This window comes from Hyperolius riggenbachi, chromosome 3 (genome assembly GCF_040937935.1).
Source record: "Hyperolius riggenbachi isolate aHypRig1 chromosome 3, aHypRig1.pri, whole genome shotgun sequence".
In the NCBI taxonomy this organism is placed as follows: Eukaryota; Metazoa; Chordata; class Amphibia; order Anura; family Hyperoliidae; genus Hyperolius; species Hyperolius riggenbachi.
In genome coordinates this window covers 55,359,760-55,383,095 of record NC_090648.1, presented here as the reverse complement: position 1 = coordinate 55,383,095, position 23,336 = coordinate 55,359,760, and the positions used below count along the sequence as shown (strand labels likewise).

The following is a 23,336-nucleotide window of genomic DNA, read 5'->3' as shown; positions in this document are numbered from 1 at the left end:
ATTCCCTTCTAAGCAATACCAGTTGCCTGGCTGTCCTGCTGATCCTCTGCCTCTAATACATTCAACCATAAACCCTGAACAAGTATGCAACATATCAGGAGTTTGATATTATTGTCAGATCTGATAAGATTAGCTGCATGCTTGTTTCTGGTGTTATTCAAACACTACTGCAGCTAAATAGAACAGGAGGGCTGCCAGGCAACTGGTATTATTTAAAAGGAAATAGATATGGAATGCTCCATATTCTCACTTCAGTTGCCCTTTAAAAGGATGAGGTGGCAATCCTGGTGGGACTTATGCTTCATACACACTTGTGATAAAAGTCTTTGGAAAAGGCAAGATCACAGACCAATCTTACCACCCTTCATGTAGTATGAGAGCCATACCGTACACAGTCTATTCTATGGAGCTGCACTCCCCATCAGATAAAAATCTTTGCAAGATGCTGCACACAAAGATGCCCGTACACACTCAAAAGATCAGTATCTGCAAAAGATCTGTTCCTGCAAAATATCCGTTCCTGCAAAATGCATTCATAGTCTATGAGATCTGCAGATCATCATACACACTTGGTTTAACAAACTTCATCTGCATATCTGGCAATCATCTGCAGATCTGAAAATCCATCCTGGTGGATCTGATCTGCAGATGATTGTCTGTTAAACCAAGTGTGTATGATGATCTGCAGATCTCATAGACTATGAATGCATTTTGCAGGAACAGATCTTTTGCAGATAATGATCTTTTGAGTGTGTACGGGCATCTTTGTGTGCAGCATATTGCAAAGATTTTATCTGATGGGGAGTGCAGCTCCATAGAATAGACTGTGTGGAGTATGGCTCTCATACTACATGAAGGGTGGTAAGATTGGTCTGTGATCTTTCATTTTCCAAAGACTTTTATCTCAAGTGTGTATGAAGCATTAGTCCATTTTCAAGCTTCATATATTTGCATAAAAATTTACATAAACTCAGAAATATTTGCATCTCATCGATCATCCTCACTAGCCACTAAGCATCTTCTGGCAGCAATTAAATGCAGAGGATTGGAAGTACTTGTTAGCATTTGACATGTGGCACAGTTACTAGAAACGAGCAAGCACAGTTACATGAGAAGCAAAACTGTACCCGCTTATGTCCAAGGAGGGCGCCACAGCAGAGGTGGGTAATTTACCTGCATGACCACCTCTTGCTGCGGCACTCCATCCACCCAATACTTCCGTCACGGAAGCCGGAACGTCTGCTGTGAAAGAGGAAGTGTTGGGAAGATGGAGTGCAGCATGGAACGCTGCAGCAAGAGGCAGTTATACAGGTAAATTAACACGCTCTGCTCCAGCCCTTGCCTCTGACATGAGCAGGTACAGTTTTGCTTCTTGAAAATCTGTGCTCACTTATCCCTAGAAATTACCCAACAGAAAACAAAATGCATAATGTGGTGTGAGTGCAGCTATTCAGGTGTGACTCAATGTGCTGACTCCTCTCTACTGCCCATTTCAAGCATATGAAAGTGTCGGGCTGGTGCACAGGAACAGCTGACAGGCAGTTCTGATTTACTTACCTGGCGCTTTCTCCAGCCCCTCGCAGCTGTTTGTCTCATGCTGAGAGTTCTGTGCCCAGCCGCCGGTCCAGGGTCCCCGAACGGTGCAGAGGGTGACCTCGAGGTCATCCTTACTGCGCCTGCGTGGGCTGCTGTCAATCAAACCCACGTTGTCCGTGGTACTAGTCCGCAGTAGTTCTGCACCTGTGCAGAACGTCGCTGACAACGTGGGCTTGATTGACAGTGGCACTGCACACAGGTGCAGTAAGGACAACCTCGAGCTAGTCCTCTACTCTACACCGTGCAGGGACCCCAGGCCGGCAGCTGCAAACAAAGCTCTCAACGTGGAAAAGACAGCTGCAAGGGGCTGGAGAAAGCCCCAGGTAAGTAAATTAGATTTGCTATATAGTTGCCTGATTATTTCTTTAAAGGGTACCCGAAGTGACATGCGACATGATGAGATAGACATGTGTATGTACAGTACCTAGCACACAAATAACTAACAAATTCCAATTATAAAACACTTTACTAGCAGCTTCTGAGAGCAAGAAAGAGATAAAAAGGGGACTTTATTATCAGTGAGGGTCACACTGTAATCACTTCCTGTAAGGACTGAGTCAGCCACTTACATACCTGATATTTAACTCTTTCAGGCAGAGAAAGAAAAAAATGAACAGCATAGTTTTGTGTGCTAGGCACTGTACAAACACATCGGGGAGAGGGCCAACGCATACCACAAATGCTGCATCTGAAATGACGACCAGCTCATGTGTGCAGCACCTCTAATAGGCTTTCTGCTTACTTCGCATTCAATTCAGATGCAAATCATATGCTAAACTACTACTACTAAAGGCCCATACACACGTCGGATTTCCGTGAATGACGGGTCGTTTGAACGTCTGACGGGTCGTTTGAACGTCCCGTCGTTCACCCGCTAAAATCGGGCGTGTGTACAGACTGTCGTTCGCTTGATAAGAGTGAGTTTGAGCGATCCACCCAGCACATCCCTAAACACATGCTGCAATTAACTGGTTAACTGCATAGGCATACACCACCTCTATTAGATTGAAAAATGCATGCCCTGCATCCAAGACAAGTGCTAACATTTATTACACTAGGAGGAACTTTAGCTTCCAATATGGTTTGCATGCAAAGTATAATGTACTAGACACTTGCACCACGGTTGCAGCATGTGTTTAGGGATGCGCAGCCTTGCCCCCCCCCCCCACACACACACACTTTACAAACACGTCTATCTCATCATGTCACTTTGGGTATCCTTTAAGCCAATTTTACCACTTTCATGCTACCAACAGATTCTGAATACTATTAACAGGTTGTGTAGGTAAGCACTCATACTACATGGAAGTGGGAAAGTTGGATGTGTGTACTCACCCTAGAGGTGCGTACACACATGCGACTATAGTCGTTTGTAACGATCGTTCCCCGATCTTTACCAACGACGATCGTTACAAAAAACGAACCACCGACTATTAAGGCAAACGACGAACGAGCCAAATCGCTACAAAAGAAAGTTCTGTCTCGGCGGATTTTAACCAACGACGATCGTTTGCAAAAGTAGTACATCGTTGGAAACGATCGTTCGTACTAGGCTTGACATGCGCATTTCACTATTTCTCCATGAAACTTCTCATTTTTATGCGCAGGCGCAATAGTTGCTTTCTGTGATGTAACGTTCGTTCTAACGATCAGATCGTTACATTTTAAAACTACCTTTACTTAGGTCGTTCTTTCATCAATTAAAAGTTCGTTCGTCGTTCTTAACGAACGATCGTTGTCGCATGTGTGTACGTAGCATAACTCAGGGGTCAATGAGATGCATATAATTCTGAGTGGATTCAGATTTTATAAATTTAGGAGGCTCCAAAACCAACTGTAATAAAATACAGCCACTGCAGCAACTTTTTTTTTTTTTGCCAAAAGACAGGCCAAATTGCATAATATAACCATAAAAGATGACTAATTCAGAATTATTTGCATCTCATGTACCATCCCTACTCACTACTGAGGTTGTCAGACTGTAAAATAAGCTATTCTGCTATCCGATCTAAGTTTAATGCACGCACGCACGCACGCACGCACGCACGCACACACACACACACACATTGTCATTTATGTCTTACTCCACTGAAAGAATACATTACATAAGGTTTAGAAACATATATGTAAACACTACACCATCAGCTCTCAGGCCCAGTGCACACCGAGCGGTTTTTGGAGCGATCCGCCGGCCGCATCCGCCTCTAAAAATGCTTGTCTAATGTATTGCAATGGGATGGTGCACACCGGCGGTTTGCGGTTTTTGCTAAGCCGCAAACGCGCCTCCTGCTGCGCGTTTGCGGTTTTCGGAAGCGTTTCGTCCTCAATGTAAAGTATAGGAAAACCGCAAACCGCTCTGAAAAACGCTAGTTCAGAGCGGTTTGCCAGGCATTTTTGTTACAGTAGCTGTTCAGTAACAGCTTTTACTGTAACAATATGTGTAATCTGCTACACAAAAACGCACCCAAAACCGCTAGGTATGTTTAGAAAACCTCTGTAAACATACCTAGAATCGCTCTGAAATCAGCTCCCAAAACCGCTAGCGTATTGCAGATCTGCTAGCGGTTTTGGTGTGCACTGGGCCTAAGAAAGTAGAAATAATCTGATCTGTTACTAATTTAGGGTGCAATACATACATCCAATTTTGATTGGCTAATTTTACTACTTCCATGTAGCATGAGGGCCAACATAATTTGAATACTATGAGCAGATGGTGTATGTAATCTAAAAAAATTGGATGTGTGTACACCCCTCCATACAATTCATAAAGACAATATAGGGTAAAACTATTGTACAATAAAATAAATGTTTAAAATAAGGATTCATCCATGTGTTAGTGGAATTAATCTCTTTTTCTTTCACTAAAAAAAATAAAATAAAATAAAAACACCCACCACATTGCAGTACTTGAAGGATTTCTTAATTTTGTGTTCCATTTCTGTACAACGGAGACTTGGATATATTCCCCGTTCTCTGAGATCCTTCCCCACAAAATAGGGACCCAGACAGCAATACAAACTTGACAAAGGTTGTAGCAGTCATTAAAGTAAATTTTTTATATATTAAAAAAAAAATTACATTAAAAAAGTTAATTCAATTTGCAACAAATCCTGACCTTTTAAGCGTGACCATAGTGTACAAAAATTTAAATATTTCATCATTGCACCAGTTACAAAGGCCTACAGATTTTAGTACTAACATCTCCACACTTGAAGCGGGTAATCTGAGCGCCTCCATGCACCTTGTACCTTGGGTGCCGCACAGATCACAATGCTAATTGTGGCCATAGCGGCTCATAGGCCTAGTGCACACCAGAGCGGTTCGGCTGCATTTTGTGATCCGCTTGCGGGTGCGGATCCGCTTGGGTAATGTATTTCAATAGGCTGGTGCACACCAGAGCAGAGGACTCACACACATACTCCCGGGGTGAGGCATATTTTGGATTGTGGACGCGTTTCTGCCTCAAAGTATAGGAAAAACACAAACCGCTCTGAAAAAAACGCCTGTTCAGAGCGGTTTTGCCGGCGTTTTTGTTACAGAAGCTGTTCAGTAACAGCTTTACTGTAACAATATATGAAATCTACTACACCAAAAACGCTACACAAAACCGCAAACCGCTAGCTTAAACGCTACAGAAAAAGAAGAAAAAGAGTTTCAAAATCTGCTAGCATTTTGCGGATCTGCTAGCGGTTTTTGGTGTGCACCAGGCCTTAGAATATAATTTGGGCACTGGAGGTGCAGGATATAGCTGAGCCTCGAGAGACGATAATTAGCGGGGGAGGGATTGAACAGATAGGGGCAGAGCAGGAAATAGCAGTGGTGAGGGAAAGCCTCAGAAAGCCTCATATGATGCACATTGGCATTAGTATTAGGCTGGGGGGGGGGGGGGGGGGGGGTTGGAGGGGTGAGGTTGTTATTAAAATAATTGGCCAGTAGGTGGCGTTCGGACTTTTACTTGTCCAGCACTAGTACCGAGTGCTAACAAGCGCCCAGCCAGTGCAGAGAGAGGCCTTACTGCTGGATAAGTCATTTAAGAGGCCACTAAAAATAGTCACTAGGAAGGATCAATGAGATGAAAACATTTCCAAGTTCATGCAGAATTACATAAATTTGAATGCAAATTTATACAACTTGAAAATCAACCAATCAAGTCCCACCCAGGATTAAATTGATTGGTCCATTTCAAAGCTGCATACATTTGCATACAAATATACATAATCCTGCATAAACTTGGAAATATTTGCATCTCATTGATCATCCTCGATAGTCACCTTAAGAATTAAATGGGTTTTAAAGTAAACTCTTAGGTTAACAAGCTTTTGTTTCACACATCATATCCATAGCATACATAGGATTTGGATGGTTTCAGCTTAGCCACAGTGTACTTTATGCAGAGTTTCTCTCGTGGCTCTTTTGGTGCCATTCAAACGATGCCTTTATTGAGAAACACTTGTCACAGACTAAACATTTATATGGCTTTTGTTTAGCATGAGTCCTCAGGTGTTTCATAAGATGGTACTTTTGGTAGAAGCTTTTGCCACATTTGGGACATTTAAATTGCCTGTCACCTAAGTGGGTTCTCAAGTGCTCAATAAGATTGCACCTTCTAGAAAAGCATCGGAAACAACGTAGACAAAAAAAGATCTTCAATCCTTTGTAAGTGCTCAGGTGACGAGAAAGTTTCTTCTTTTCCTGGAAGCACTTCCCACACACTGGACAATTAAATAGCTTTTGTCCTGTATGAGTTGTTTGGTGGACGATAAGATCTCTTCTCTGTCTGAAGCCCTCATTGCAGTGTGTACACTTTAATGGCTTCTCATCTGAGTGAGTCCCGTGGTGTTGGATAAGATGGGACTTCTGCTTGAAGGACTTACCACATGTTGAACAACTGTACGGCTTTTCTCCTGTGTGAGTCCTCAAGTGCTGAATAAGAAATTCATTTCGTGAGAAGCATTTGCCACATACTAAACATCTAAAGGCCTTCACACTTGTGTGAGTCTTCTCGTGTCTGCTAATCTCGTACTTCGTTCTAAAGCATTTTCCACAATCTCCACACGAGAATGGCTTCTCTCCTGTGTGAGTCTTCTCATGCCTCGTGCAGTTTCGCTTTGTTGGGAAACATTTACCACATTCCTTACAAGAAAAGGGTTTCTCTCCCGTGTGAGTCCTCTGGTGTAGAGTGAACAGTGTCTTTGTAAAGAAAACTTTATCACAGTTGTCACAAAAAAACATGTTTCCTGGATGAATCCTCTGGTGACCTCGAAGCTGAATTTCTGAAGTGAAGGTCTTTCCACACACAGAACATGGATAGAGCGAGTTTCCTTTATCAGTCATCATATGCCAATGATGAGCTTCTTCGATGTAAAACAATTCCACAGTGTGTGACTAACAGCACATCCACCTGGGAAGAAATAAAGACATGTCCATACATATTACATTCACACCATTGGCAGGTCTCAACTTACTGTATATCAATATAAAAACACAATTTCAACTATTGTTCTAAGTACACATAGGGCATTTCCATTGGAATTTGTTGCTTTTTGTTTCCCATGCATAGCGTAGTGTTCTGGCCTCGATATAAACCTGGTACCCACAGATTCAAGGCAAGAGTGCTATCCAATACACAACTGGGGTGTTGTAGAGTCACTTATGATGAAAATAGCTAATTCTTTCTGTGATGATCCTCATGCCAGTCTGAGGGCTGGTGCACACCTAAAATCGCTAGCGTAATTGCAAACGCTCAGCGTTTAAGTGATTTTTTTTCTAAACGACTCCATGTGCCTAGCAATTTTCTAGTTCTGCATAGCGCTTTTCGTAGCGTTTTGGTGTAGCAATTTTTTTTGTACAGTAGAGCTGCAAGTGTACAACTTTTGTATAAAATGCTTGGGGGGGAAAAAAAAATCACTGTTCTAGCGCTTTGTAGAGCGATTTTTCACTTTCCTATATTTAACATTGAGGCTGAATCACCTCAGAAATGCTGCAGCATCCACGTTTGCGCTTTGGTGTGATCCATCCCATTCAAATATATTAGCTAATCGCTTTTCAAAGCTTTAGGCTACTTGCACACTAAGACGTTGCGTTAGGTGCCACGTTAAGGTCGCATAACGTGCACCTAACGACGCCTGGTGCTCTTCAATGTGGACGTCAGTGTGAGCTGCGTTGTGCAGCTCACTCTGGCGTCCGTGATGTGTACTCTTGTGCGCATGCGGCATCACGTGGTCCCGCCGGCCAATCACCGCACAAAGCGGCCGCTCCAGGAAGTAAACACTGCACGTCACAACGTGCAGTGAATATTAATTAGCCATGTGCCTGGCCACTCTCCGCTCCTCCCCAACATGACTGCGCATGTGCAGACAGTCTAACGCGGCTTAAGCCGCTCTAACGCCGTAGCATGCTGCACTTTCTGAAGAACGTGCAGCGTTAGATGTAACGCAACGTGGGCTGTGTGAACAGCCCACTTGTGTTACATTGCTGTGCGTTGGGGGAGCATTACAGGCGCACTAACGTGCGCATGTAACGTCCCTGTGTGTAAGCAGCCTTAGGCCCCATACACACATCAGACCATAGTCTTTTGAAAATGAAAGATCACAGACCAATCTTACCACCCTTCATGTAGTATGAGAGCCATACCTTCACAGTCTTTTCTATGGAGCTGAACTCCCCATCAGAAAAAAATCTTTGCAAGATGCTGCACACACAGATGCTGTACAGACACAAAAGATCAGTATCTGCAAAAGATCTGTTCCTGCCAAAGATCCGCTCCTGCAAATTGCATTCATAGTCTATGAGATCTGCAGATCATCATACACACATGATTTAACTGACATTCATCTGCAGATCAAGCAATCATCTGCAGATCTGAAAATCCATCCTGGTGGATCTGATCTGCAGATGAATGTCAGTTAAATTATGTGTGTATGATGATCTGCAGATCTCATAGACTATCATTGCAATTTGCAGGAATGGATTTTTGGCAGGAACAGATCTTTTGCAGATACTGATCTTTTGAATGTCTACAGCATCTTTGTGTGCAGCATCTTACAAAGATTTTTTTTTTCTGATGGGGAGTTCAGCTCCATAGAAAAGACTGTGAAGGTATGGCTCTCATACTACATGGAAGGGGGTAAAATTGGTCTGTAGTCTTTCATTTTCCAAAGACTATGGTCTGAGGGCTGGAACCCACAAGAGCGTTTTTTTTGAGCATTTTGGCAGCGCTGCGATACGCTAGCGTTTTGCCAAAACGCTCAGCTGATGTTAATGGATGGGGCAACTTCCACAGGAGCGTTTGCGTTTCCCAGAAACGCAAACGCAGGACCTGCAGCATTTTGGGAGCTTTAGCGCTTCAATGTAAAGTATTGAAACGCTAGCAGAAACGCTCAGCAAAACCTAAACTGAGCGGTTTTGCTAGCGTTTTGCGGTTCAGCACACTGTAACAAAATTAAAAATAATTTACAGGACCAATCAGGATAAAAACGCGAAACGCAAAACGCTACACAACCGCTGAGGAAAAAAATACACTGTTGCAAAACGCGACCGAAAAATCGCATGAATCCGCTTGCAAACCGCTCATGCAAAACGCTAGCGGTTGCGTTTTGCGTTTGCGGATTTCAGTGGGTTCCAGGCCTGATGTGTGTATGAGCCTTTAGGGTTTTGAAAAGCATTCAGAAACACTCTAGGTGTGCACCAGCCCAGCCCTCATTCCGCACAGAGATTTCCAGCTTATTAGAAAACAATCTAAATGCCATCAGGCTGAGAGGAGCCATCACTAGGCATGGAAAGCTCTAACTTTTTTGTTGTCATCCGCCTCAGGTATACTTCCTGCCATTCTGTTTTTTTTTTTCCTTACTGATCTGTACAATGGCTGTTCTATGTGGTGAACTCTCTGTGGAACTCTCTCCCACTGCTCATCATGCTTGCCCCCTCCTTTCAGCACTTTCAAACAGGTCCTCAAAACTCATCTCTTCAAGAAGGCCTACCACACCTCAATGCTGCCCTAACTTCCCCAGCCAAGAACCTCTGGATGAGCCCCTACCTAATGTGACACTAGCCCCTCCCTTTAGATTGTAAGCCTTTGGCAGGACCCCACCTCCTTGTGCATCATATTTGATTGTGCATCCTGCTCACAGAACAACGTGAGCTTACATTATTTGGACTACTACCAGTGTATGATCTGGCATTGTGTGGCCCCAGAATGTAGCAGTACCGTCCGTGGCATCCATCTTCCCTCATCTGGGGCGTTGCTAGCCCCAAACATTGGTGGCACGTGCCAAGGATCTATTCTGGGGTGCCCCAGATGTGCCACAGGCAGAGTCAGGCAGCAGTACTCACCTTTGGCCGCTTGGTCTCCAGATTCTGCAGACAATGGCCTCAATTCACTAAGCTTATCTGCTGTCTTTAATAACTCTTCTAGAGTTGTTACCATGGTGATAAGGCATGTAGTATTCAGGAAACATTTTACCTCAGGCAAGCTTAAAGTTAACTCTTCTGTCTTTAAGTTAACTCTCCAATCCTTAAAATAACTCCAGAGTTAAAGACAGGCGTGTGAAAATAACTACAGAGGAGGTAAATTAACTACAGAGGAGGTAAAATAACTACAGAGGTGGTAACTTAAGGAATGAAGAGATAAGATTACTCTCTCACTGTGTGGAGTTAAGTTTTCTCTTGCCTTATCTCCAGCATGATCTTAGTGAATTGAGGCCATTGTCTCTATCTTATCCCCATAGTGTCTGAGAATGAATCAGACGCGAGAGCACCTGGAGCTGTGGAGCCTCTATGGGGGCATGCTGGGAGCAGAGGTGCTTACATAGAAGGCATGCTGGGAGCTGTAGTGCATCAATGGGGTATACTGGGTGCTGTGATGCCTTTATGGAGCAAGCAAGGATGTGTGGTTCTTCTATGGAAACATGCTGGGTGTTGTAGTACCTAAATGAGAGGCCCATGGGAGCATGGGGGGGGGGGGCGGAGGTCCACTAGAAGGTCAGGGAATGCTATGGGGGCCTGCCTGGCAGCAGGCCTGCCCACCCAGCAGAAAGCGAGACCAGCCAGCACAGAAGCCAGGTAATTTAATGTAAGTTTGGTTCCACCCTTGACCACACCCACATTCTGGTGTGTGGCCACACCAATTTTCCGGCTGGAATTCCCAAAAGTGCCCTGGATCTTGTAGGATTTTAGCAACGCCCCCTGTCCCTCATCTTTCAGAGCCGTTCCTGGCTCCTGGTTCGCTCCTTTCTAGTATATCACACGGAAAGAGGGTGTGCCAAACTGCCAACGCCTAAGACCACAGTACCATGTGGCCTACAAGAAACAAAGTCCATGGAGGCAGGCACCACCAATAGTAAAATATAGCTCTTTATTTAAAAAAAAAAAAAATCTTTAAAAATGCATCCAGTAAAAATGGCCACTTTTACTGGATGAAATTTTAAACATTTTTTGAATAAAGAACTATATTTTACTATTGGTGGTGTCTGCCTCCATGGACTAATTGCTGGTTCCTTTGTAGCTGAGGAAAAAAAAAAATTCTTCTCTGGCACAGCACTCCACCTACTGGTGGAAAAGTATATAACATTCTATTATTCATTTCAAGGTATTACCGTATTATTATACAGTATATTATATGAAATGTATTTTATTTATTTTAATTTTTTAAATAATTTGCTTGATTGAAAACATTGTCCTTTTGCCTGCTCACTTCACTCACTGGGCTACAGGCCTGGTCCTCGATCTGGCAACTGTTTTATTCTAACTATGTCCACATGGCTTGTGGAGTTTGCACACCAGGACCCTTGCCCACTCACTCCGCTTCAGATTGGACTCAGGTTGATGCAGCCCACCAGTGGTTGAGGGTCCTGGCGTGCAATCTCCACAAGCCAAGTGGACATAGAGTTTGAGTAAAAAAGTTGTCTGGCAAAGTGTGGATCGAGCCCGCAGCCCAGTGATGAGCAGGCAAGGGGACAAGGATTCAAATAAAGCTAAATATTTAAATAATAAAAATATAATTAAAAAAAAAAAACCACCTTAAAATGCATAATAAAATTTTATTTACTTTTGCATCAGTAGGTGGAGTGGTGGCGCGACTGTTGGGAGAAGATTTATTTTTCCCCTCAGCTAGAAAGGGACCAATCAGGAGCCAGGAATGCCTCTGAAGCTTGAGGCCTGGAATCCACTACAAATCGCTAATCACAGTCGCTGGCGTTTTGTATGAGCAGTTTGTAAGCGATTTCATGAGCGTTTTAGGGAGAGATTTTAAAAAGTGTATCAATTTGCCAGCGGTTGTGTAGCGATTAGCATTTTAAAGTCCGATTGGTCCTTTCAATTAATTTTAATTTTGTTACAGTGTGCAGTAGCTTAAAACGCTAGCAAAAATCGCTCCGTGCAGGTTTTGATGAGCGATTATGCCAGCGATTACATGCTTTACATTGAAGCGCTAACGCTAACAAAATGCTGCATGTCCTGCGTTTGCGCTAATCGCAATCTCTTCTGTGGAATTCACACCATTCATTTACATTGGCTGAGCGTTTTGGGAAATAGCTAGTGATTTTTTTATGCTCCCTAAACGCAAAAAAAAAAAAAAAAAAAAAAAAAAAAAAAAAACGCTCTAGTGGGGTCCAGCCCTGAGGGAAGATAGACGCCGCAGACAGGACTGCTACATTCTTGGCAAGTATGGGTTTTTTTTGTTTGTTTTTTACATAATTTGACAGAGACTCATCTATATACTTTATTTTTTACTATCTATTCATCTATCTATCTATCTATCTATCTATCTATCTATCTATCTATCTATCTATCTATCTATCTATCTATCTATCTATCTACACACAATCTACTATAAGACTACTTGCACACCAAGACGTTGCGTTAGGTGCTACGTTAAGGTCGCATAACGTGCACCTGACACAACGCATGGTGCTGCAAGTGAGGACGGTAGAGTGAGCCGCGTTAGGCGGCTCGATTCCTATAAGGTCTCCCAGAGTGGCGCTGATTGGCCAGCGGGACCACGTGATGCGGAGCAAGACACTCCACATCACCTGGTCCCGCCGGCCAATCAGCGGCCGCCAGTGCAGTGAATATTAAGTAGCCATGTGCGCGGCTACTGTAGCTGGCTCTCCCCGCCTCCTCTCCGCCCCCCACTGCGCATGTGCAAACAGTCTAACGCGGCTATAGCCGCTCTAACGCCGTAGCATGCTGCACTTTCCGGAGAGCGTGCAGCGTTACATGTAACGCAACGTGGGCTGTGTGAACAGCCCACTTCTGTTACATTGCTGTGCGTTGGGGGAGTGTTACAGGCGCACTAACGTGCGCCTGTCACGTCTTAGTGTGTAAGCAGCCTTAGTCTAGAAATTTAGGTCTGGCTCACGAAATAAAAGTATAGGGGCCGACCATGAGTCAAAAGGCAACACTGAGCACACTGAGTGATGTGTGCACTATATTGGGCCTGGTGCACACCAGAGGAGTTTTTCTGAGCGTTTTGAGTTTTTAAATCTGCTGCTAATGTTATCCTATGTGTCTGTGCACACTGGAGCAATGAGGTTTTGTAAAAAAAAAACATAGCATTACATTGGGAAGAGCTTTTAGAGGTTTCAAAAGCTCTTCCCAATGTAATGCTATGGGTTATTTTTACAAAACCTCATTGCTCCAGTGTGCAGACACATAGGATAACATTAGCAGCAGATTTAAAAAAATCAAAACAGAAAAACCTTCTCTGGTGTGCACCAGGCCTTAGTGACAATTCCATTTGCAGCAATTTACGCAGTGGTAAGGGACACTTTCTTGATAAAGTAAATGCCAAGAAAACAGGTGTGAAAGTCCTGGCCACAACAACTAAAAAAAGAAAGGGGTAGGGAAAAATACTGTGCTGCAGTGAGGGGGGAGGATAATTGCTGCACTTGGGGACCTGGAGAAGTTATTGGCTACATGCAAGGAACAGAAGGGGTTAATGGCTGCAATACTGTATGCAGTGCAGTCATTAACCCCTCCTGTGCCCCAAGTGCAGCCATTGACTTTGTTGGGTAGACATACTTGAGTCAAGAAAAATTCCAGTTTAAGAGGGTCAAAAATTGTGAGTTGACTTATAAAAGAGGTTGACTTATATTCTAGCATATACAGTAATTTAAGGCTGCCAGCTTGGCAAATTTCATTGTGTCGATGCTAGTTTATGGGAGTTTGCGTTGAGTCCCCTAGAATAGACTAGCACTATTGTGTACGCACACTTTTCCAGCTTGAATATAGATCAAATTTTGCCAATATGCAATTCTTTGGGGTTTTTTTTAAGCTGCATACACAATTTGCATAATCTTGTACCAACAATCAATTGTTTGCACTTTATTGAGCATCCCTATATACACCATACATACCCATTAGCTTACTTTATCATAGTTTTGTTTTCCTTTAACAACATTTTTTGTATGCACAATTCATATAAAATATAGGTTATCAAATTAATTAAGAAAAAAAAAATAATAAAAAAAAGGGAGGAGGAGGAGGAGATGCATCTCAACTAGGGCATTCATTTACTCAGCCCATTATTGACACAGGTCTACTTTTAGGCTTCTTGCACATAGGGATGTTACAGGCGCACGTTAGTGCAGCCTGTAACGCTCCCCCAACACACAGCAATGTAACACAAGTGGGCTGTTCACACTGCCCACGTTGCGTTACATTGTAACGCAGCAAAGTGCTGCATGCTGTGCGTTCTAGGCGGCTAAGCCGCGTTAGACTGTTTGCACATGCTCAGTCAAGTTGGGGAGGAGGGGAAAGCGGCCGGGCACATGGCTAATTAATATTCACTGCACTCAGTGACGTGCAGCATTTACTTCCTGGAACGGCCGCTCTGTGCGGCGATTGGCCGGGCAGGACCACGTGATGCCGCATGCGTCCAAGAGTACGCATCACGGACGCCAGAGTGAGCTGCACAACGCGGCTCACTCAGACGTCCACACCAGAGAACACCAGGCGTTGCGTTAGGGGCACGTTATGTGTGTAACTAGCCTAAAGCTAGGTTTGCACCGGGGCATAGCATTCCCTGTACAAAAATAGAGTGAAGCTTACAGTCAATGAATGGTATGCTTCACTGGAACTGTAAATATGCACGCTGCTCCATACCACACAGCATGCCTTTCATTATGCCAGATTGCACCGCACTGTTAACCCCAAGTGGTATGCTCGACACTATGTCGGGCAAGAAAGTTTTGCTGAAAGCAATATGCCCTACACAGTGTTGGATATGCCACTCAGGAGGTTTTGCAAGGTACAGTTGTCTTCCAGTATAGGTTATGCAGGTGTAGGGGCTCTAGTATAAATTATCCAGCAATAGGAGTCACAGTATAGGGTGCACCCCACCCTGATACTGTTACTTACCGTCTCTCCAGCAATCGCATCCTGTTGCACAGCTTCATTATTCTCTATGGGGAAGATTGGTACTTGACGTCTTGACGCTCTGCCCCGATCCTCCCCATATAGAATAGAGCTGTGCAGCGGGGATGCAGTGATAAAATAATAAAACATAAATATTAATAAAAAACGCAAACTATTAAAAAAAAAAAAAAAACTCCCAACAGAGATGATCAGAGATGGGTCCAGTGAGTTCACACACGCGTTATAGAATGTGTGAACTGCAAGGGAGACTGGACATAGGGTCTGCACACCAGCTGCACTGCATTGTGTTTCAGCAGCATTTGCATTTTGAAAGACACATTTTCATTCACTTGAATGAGAATGCCAGCAAAATCACCATACTTGACTTTACCAGGATTCTCATTTAAGTGAACAAAAGTGTGTTTTTTTCAAAATGTAAATGCTGTGGAAACGCAATGCAGCACAGCTAGTGTGCATGGGCCCATAGATGTTAATTCAAAGCCTGCAAGCAGCAAGTTAAGGTCTGTACACACACTCAATTTTTATCTGCAGATGACTGGCCAATTTTATCACTCCCATGTAGTATGATAGCATACCTACACAGTCTGTTTATAGTATAGATTCAAGATACTGTGTCTGACCTAAAAATCTGTCCACAAAACCTGTCCAACCTACATTTACGATCTTACCCAGAGGTAGACACCTAGCCACTCACTCTGCTCCTCCAATGAACTGCGCCTAACCGCCCCCGCCTGACCCCCCCCCCCCCCCCCCATTACCCAGTCCCATGCATGCCTCCAGGACTTCTCAAGAGCTGCTACAACACTATGGAACTCTACCTCCACCCATTAGGGCAGCCCCTTCCTTCAATATCCTCAAGAGGGCCCTCAAAACTCACCTTTTCACTCCAGCCTACCACCCCTCACAAGTGCTCTAAACCCACAGCTGTACTCTGGTCCCCTACCTTTCATGTCCCTACCTCTCCCTCTAGATTGTAAGCCTTTGGGCAGGGTCCTCCTTTTGTGTCCTACCTGATCATGCACCTCCATTACTGTGAACCCATGCTATGCATTTGAGTGAACTCAAATCGCCTAATCTCCATACTCCCATACTGACTGACTAAGCATTACCTTGTACTCATACTGTGCTGCGTGATCTGGTTTTTGTTATATTCCTGTATTGTTGTATTGCTGTATGTCACCCTTAAATATTGTCTGTAACCTAAACTAATGTCCAGTGCTGCGTAATATGTTGGCGCTTTATAAATAAATAATAGTATTCTAAAGCTGCTGACCCTCATACAAATGGCAGTGGTAAAGTTGGCCAATCATCTGCAGATTACAACTGTATGTGTGTATGGAGCCTAATGCTTCGTACACACTTGCGATAACTATCGTTTGCAAAGAACGATAGTTACCAGACGAACGATATTGGAAAGATTAGTATGCAACGATGGGATGCAGCGATCATCATACACATTTTAACGATAGTTCTCGCAGAAAAGAACGATCAGAAGGAAATGTTGCGTACATATTTATATAAAATAAAAAACCACTGACATGGAGTTACAATAGATACAAATATATGATTGTTAACTTGAAAACAAAGTTTAATTGAAATGAGCAATGTAACAATCTTTACGGCCACGCTACAAAGGAAGTACTGAAGCTGGGCAGAATTCAACGCAGGCGCATTGGCCTTTGTAGCGGTCGTTCTCGGCCGATGTCTGTACACACTATAGTTTTGTAACGATTGTCGGTAGATATGATCCGGGTTGGATATTTCCATCTTCCCGATGTCGTTCGTGTTAATGATCGTTGGGTAAAGTTATTTCCCCGATTGTCGGCGGAACGATCGTTAATGAGCTGTTTCAAACGACCATAGTCGCCAGTGTGTACGCAGCATTAGAATAATTCTATATGCACACGCACACACACACACACACACACACACACACACACACACACACACACACACTTTAGATAAAAGTCTTTGGAAAAGGCAAGATCACAGATCAATTTCTTCCCCCCCCCTTCCATGTAGTATGACAGCATACTCTACACAGTCTATTCTGTTGAGCTGAACTCCCCATCTAAAAATCTTTGCAAGATGCTGCACACACAGATGCTGTACACATGCAACAGATCAGTATGTTGTGGAAAGAATTATGGAAATTTATAATTAATCTATTGATCTTTATATAGGTATCCTTTATATTCTCATGTGGCTATAAGGACCACATGCACAGAATCAGACCAGTGTGTTAGAGTGACACTTTAAGTAATAGGATTATTATTACCCTAAGAGTTATCGCAATATCACTGAATATATGTTATATATGTTTGTGAACCATTTACTGTGCAGTTTCCTATGTCCTTTGCAGTGAAATTCCAGAACACCTCCCTTCCCCCCTCAGTGTCATGGTGTACTAGGCACGAAAGAAACAACTCTTTGAGAAGCAGTTTGAACCAGATTCTGAGGGCAGGTCTGACTTTGAAAAACGAAACAAGGAACTGATTTCAGAAGACTTCCTCCAAAGTTGACTTTCACTTTCATGGAGGACAGAGAGAAGTCAAGAAACCCCGCCCAAGAAAGGAGGACTGAGACACCTCGATATGATGCTAATTGGACACTTACCAGAAAGAACTGCCTAAAAGGAGGAATATTTTATTAATTAGGGTTTAAAAGGACTTTGCACACCAGGAGAAAGGCACTTTCTACTGCTGTGCAGGGCCTGTGTTAGTTGCAGACTCTACATGCTGGCCACTGGCGTAGGGCCCGAGGTCGCAGGGGTCACACGTGCGACCGGGCCCGCCTCCTGAAGCCTTGAGGGGGGGGCCCGGACGCCCCCCCCACCCCCATCTATGTGCGCAGCGCAGGCTTGTACACTACTGATCCAGCGGGAGGTCGGGGAATTCCCTGTGAGGTCACATGGTGATGGCCCCCTCTCCTGTCTGCACTCCATCCAGACATGCAGCGCACGGGCCCTTCAATGTGCGAGTCACATACATCGCAGGCAGAGCACAACTCTGTGCTACTTCCTGCTCTGTGGTCTCCTCCCCCGGCTTTCCTGCTGCTGCAGAGCGGCAAGTTTGGATGTGGCTGAGAGGCACGCAGCCTCTCATTCAGGCCAGCAATGGATGGATCTGCACAGCAGGGGCTAGAGATCGGAGTGCAGCAGCTGGGAGCTCCTCTAGCTGGGACAGGTGACAGCAGGGCAGAGCGCTGTGTGGCAAGCTGGACAAATTACTTGTTGTGTCTGACAGTGACTGATCCTTATCTCTGCCTCTGCCTGTCCCCCTGACCCCCTCCCCCTCTCAGTCACAGCGACAGCTCTGCCTGTCCCCCTGACCCCCTCCCCCTCTCAGTCACAGCGACAGCTCTGCCTGTCCCCCTGACCCCCTCTCAGTCACAGCGACAGCTCTGCCTGTCCCCCTGACCCCCTCCCCCTCTGTCACAGCGACAGCTCTGCCTGTCCCCCTGACCCCCTCCCCGTCACAGTGACAGCTCTGCCTGTACCCCTTACCCCCTCCCAGTCACAGTGACAGCTCTGCCTGACCCCCTCCCCCTCCCAGTCACAGTGACAGCTCTGCCTGTCCCCCTTACCCTCTCCCAGTCACAGTGACAGCTCTGCCTGTCCCCCTTAACCCCTCCCCGTCACAGCGACAGCTCTGCCTGTCCCCCTGACCCCCTCCCCCTCTCAGTCACAGCGACAGCTCTGCCTGTCCCCCTGACCCCCTCTCAGTGACAGAGACAGCTCTGCCTGACCCCCTCCCCCTCTCAGTCACAGCAACAGCTCTGCCTGTCCCCCTTACCCCCTCCCCCTCTCAGTCACAGTGACAGCTCTGCCTGTCCCCCTTACCCCCTCCCAGTCACTTTACCTGTTGGTGTCCGTCGCTGGCTTCAAACGAACGCCCCATGTGGTTGCCGGCATATACGTGGGCACGTGTGGGACGCGTGTATGAGGATGGAGCCCGAAGCCAATGGTAGACACTGACAGGTAATATATGCTGCACAGGGCTGCGGGGGAGGGGGCACATTTTACATTGGGGGACAGCTCAGGGTTTTTTTTTCCCTCATCCTGATATTGCATGCCGTTACTACCGTGCACCTGATCGAGCATGCCAGCCCTACATCTTGCAGCAGGTCCGATCCATACATGCAACCAATTTCGGCCTAAAATTGGTCACATCGTCAATTGGGCTTGCTCTTAGCAGCACCGATTTGCCTTATGTATGGCCACCTCACTGTCTTCTACCCCACCCTCTACTCTCTCCACTCTCCAATGTTTCTTTATCTTTCCCACCCTCCTCTATCCTCCTTATCCTCATTTCCCCTGTGCCTCCTCACCCCTTTTAAAAAATAAACCAGCAACAGCTCATTTTAAATGTTGGAATATTATAATTTAAATTATTTAATTATCATTTATTTAAATTTTATAGCACTGGCATCTTCTGCAGCACATTACAGAGTACATAGTCATGTCACTGACTGTCCTCAGAGGAGCTCCCAATCTAATCCTACCATAGTCATAGTCTAATGTCCTACCATATTATTATTATGTATTTATATAGCACTGACATCTTCTGCAGCACATTACAGAGTACATAATCATGTCACTGACTGTCCTCAAAGGAGCTCACACTCTAATCCTGCCATAGTCATAGCCTAATGTCCTGCCATATTATTGTTATGTATTTATATAGCACTGACATCTTCTGCAGCACTTTACAGAGTACATAGTCATGTTAGTGACTGTCCTCAGATGAGCTCACAGTCTAATCCTACAATATTTGTATGTATTTATATAGCTCAGACATCTTCTGTAGGCTGCAGCAATCTAATCTGTACTATATTATATATTTATATAGCACTGGCATCTTCTGCAGAACTTTACAGAGTACATAGTCATGTCACCGACTGTCCTCAGAGGAGCTCACAATCTAATCCTACCAGAGTCAGTCTAATGCCCTACCATATTATTGTTATGTATTTATATACACTCACCTAAAGGATTATTAGAAACATCATACCAATACGGTGTTTGACCCCCTCTCCCCTTCAGCACTGCCTTAACTCTATGTGGCATTGATTCAACAAGGTGCAGAAAGCATTCTTTAAAAATGTTGGCCCATATTGATAGGATAGCATCTTGCAGTTGATGGAGATTTGTGGGATGCACATCCTGGGCACAAAGCTCCCATTCCATCACATCCCAAAGATTCTCTATTGGGTTGAGATCTGGTGACTGTGGGGGCCATTTTAGTAGAGTGAACTCATTGTCAATTTGTCATGTTCAAGAAACCAATTTGAAATGATTTGAGCTTTTTGACATGGTGCATTATCCTGCTGGAAGTAGCCATCAGAGGATGGGTACATGGTGATCATGAAGGGATGGACATGGTTAGAAACAATGCTTAGTTAGCCCGTGGCATTTAAATGATGCCCATTGGCACTAAGGGGCCTAAAGTGTGCTAAGAAAACATCCCCCACACCATTACATCACCACCACCAGCCTGCACAGTGGTAACAACGCATGATGGATCCATGTTCTCATTCTGTTTATGCCAAATTCTGACTCTATCAAGACTCATCAGACCAGACAACATTTTTCCAGTCTTTAACTGTCCAATTTTGGTGAGCTTGTGCAAATTGTAGCCTCTTTTTCGTATTGGTAGTGGAGATGAGTGGTACCCGGTGGGGTCCTCTGCTGTTGTAGCCCATCCGCCTCAAGGTTGTGCGTGTTGTGGCTTCACAAATGCTTTGCTGCATACCTCGGTTATAACGAGTGGTTATTTCAATCAACGTTGCTCTTCTATCAGCTTGCATCAGTCAGTCCATTCTTCTCTGACCTCTAGCATCAACATGTTTTTCCCTTTTCACACCATTCTTTGTAAACTCTGGAAATGGTTGTGTGTGAAAATCCCAGTAACTGAGCAGACTGTGAAATACTCAGACCGGCCCATCTGGTACCAACAACCATGCCACGCTCAAAATTGCTTAAGCAGCCTGGCGTTCTATTAATAAAAAAAAAAAAACTATTGCATGTAGCTAACTGAAAGTTGGCTGCGTGAAAGCCCACTAGAGGGCGCTCCTAATGCGTACTTCTGATCACCTCAAGGCGATTAGAAGTAACAAGAAAGGCCGCGATGAGCGGCCCTTCTTGTTTTGCTTTCCTCGTCACCATGGCGACGAGCGGAGTGACGTCATGGACGTCAGCCGCCTCCGATCCAGCCCTTAGCGCTGGCCGGAACTGTTTGGTCCGGCTGTGCTGGGCTCAGGCGGCTAGGGTGACCCTCTTTCGCCACTGCACGCGGCGCATCGCCGCACTGCGGCGGCGATCAGGTAGCACACGCGGCTGGCAAAGTGCCGGCTGCGTGTGCTCCTTTTTATTTGATGAAAATCGGCCCAGCAGGGCCTGAGCGGCAGCCTTCAGTGGTAATGGACGAGCTGAGCTCGTCCATACCGCCAGGCAGGTTAAAGAGACTGAAGCGAGTGAGCTAGGAGTTGATTCGTGTAAAGCACCTTACATAGTGCTAAAACGCCGCTATCCTGCGGCAAAATGAGGGGTCTTTAGCCCCCAAATCCCCTCTTCTAGGTCCGGGGAGCATTTCCTGCTTGAGGCAGAGCTAATGCCAGTAGCTCTGCCTCTCAGCGTGTCAATCCCAGCTGATTGCCGTCTCTCCCCGCCCCTCTCACTTTTCCTTTACAGAGAGGGGCGGGGTAGAGGCGGAGGTCTGTGCAGTGATTGATGCGCATGGAGGCAGAGCTACAGCTCATAGCTCTGCCTCCAGGAAGAGCAAAATCCACGACCAAGAAAGTCGTGGATTTTGCATGAGGGATTTGGGGGTGAAGACCTCTCGTTTTGTCGCGAGATAGCGGTGTTTTGGCATTACGTAAGGTGCTTTACTCGAATCAATTCCTAGCTCACTCGCTTCAGAGTCTCTTTAAATCACCTTTCTTCCCCATTCTGACATTCAGTTTGGAGTTCAGGAGATGGTCTTTACCAGGACCCCCCTTAAATACATTGAAGCAGCTGCCATTTAATTGGTTGATTAGATAATTGCATTAATGAGAAATTGAACAGGTGTTCCTAATAATCCTTTAGGTGAGTGCAGCTCTGACATCTTCTGCAGCACTTTACAGAGTACATAGCCATGTCACTGACTGTCCTCATGTCAGAATAGCTGCACCCTACCAATAAAAACTATTCGGGAGTACTCGAGATGTGTCCCATTACCACTACTGCAAAATCTGCCTGACTGCCTCCACTATTTATATCGGGCATATCTGGTTATAGATGGTATTTACTTATACTTAAATATGGGCAGTCAAATGATCCGTTCCGTAGTGGTGGTTTTTGGGTGTGATGTAGGTTTGGGTAGAGCTATAAGAATATCTATTATCAGCCACTGGTTTTTATCAGAGGCGATTTGGAAGCAAAAATTACTTCGTTTCACACTTTGCATTTCAGTAACTGTGACTGTAGCATCAGGGGCATAGCAATAGGGGTTGCAGAGGTTGCGACCGCCCTTGGGCCAGAGGGTTTCATCAACTGCAGTATCAGCTTTCTATTGGTCCTGTGCTGGTAATAATCACTTCTATAGATACTTTGAATAGTAGTAATTATTAAACTGTTCCCCATCCCCTTCTTGCATCTCTGACACTGTAGTTGCCATTGGCAGGTTTTGGTGCGCCGTATCAATTGTTATGTATAGAGTGCTTGGGGGGCCCCATTGTAAAACTTGCATCGGGGCCCACAGCTCCTTAGCTACGCCACTGAGGCTGGCTGTTAGAAAGGCCTTGGCCAAGTAATAAAGATTTCTACGTTTTTGGCACTTAATGGAGATGTCTCATGTGTAAGTTAATTTTCCTTTAACAATGTGCAAAAGATCAGTTCCTGCAAAATACATTCTAAGGCCTAGTGCACACCAGAGCGGTTCGGTCGCGTTTTCAGATCCGATTGCGGATGTGAAACCGCTAGGGTAATGTATTTCAATGGGGTGGTGCACACCAGAGCGGGAGGCGTTTTGCAGAATCGCATACTCCCGGGCTGCTGCAGATTTTGGATTGCGGAGGCGTTTCTGCCTCCAATGTAAAGTATAGGAAAACCGCAAACCGATCTGAAAAACGGCAGTTCAGAACGGTTTTGCAGGCATTTGTTTCAGAAGCTGTTCAGTAACAGCTTTACTGTAACAATATCTGAAATCTACTACACCAAAAACACTTCACAAAACCGCAAAATGCTAGCTGAAACGCTTCATAAAAATAAGGAAAAGCTTTTCAAAATCTGCTAGCATTTTTGCGGATCTGCTAGCGGGTTTTGGTGTGCACCAGGCCATAGTCTATGATATCTGCAGATCTCATACACACCTTGTTTAACAGAC

General features: G+C 44.9%; 1 protein-coding gene across 1 annotated transcript in view; it reads right to left on the bottom strand.

The window, feature by feature from the left end:
- Positions 1-5,511: 5,511 nt before the first annotated feature.
- Positions 5,512-23,336, bottom strand: part of LOC137562619 (zinc finger protein 782-like) — a 62,234-nt gene continuing 44,409 nt past the window's right edge. Inside the window, exon 2 of the mRNA XM_068274132.1 lies at positions 5,512-6,997. Coding sequence (XP_068130233.1) covers positions 5,983-6,933 — 951 coding nt within the window. The 5' untranslated portion in view covers positions 6,934-6,997 and the 3' untranslated portion in view covers positions 5,512-5,982. The remainder of the gene's footprint in view (positions 6,998-23,336) is intronic.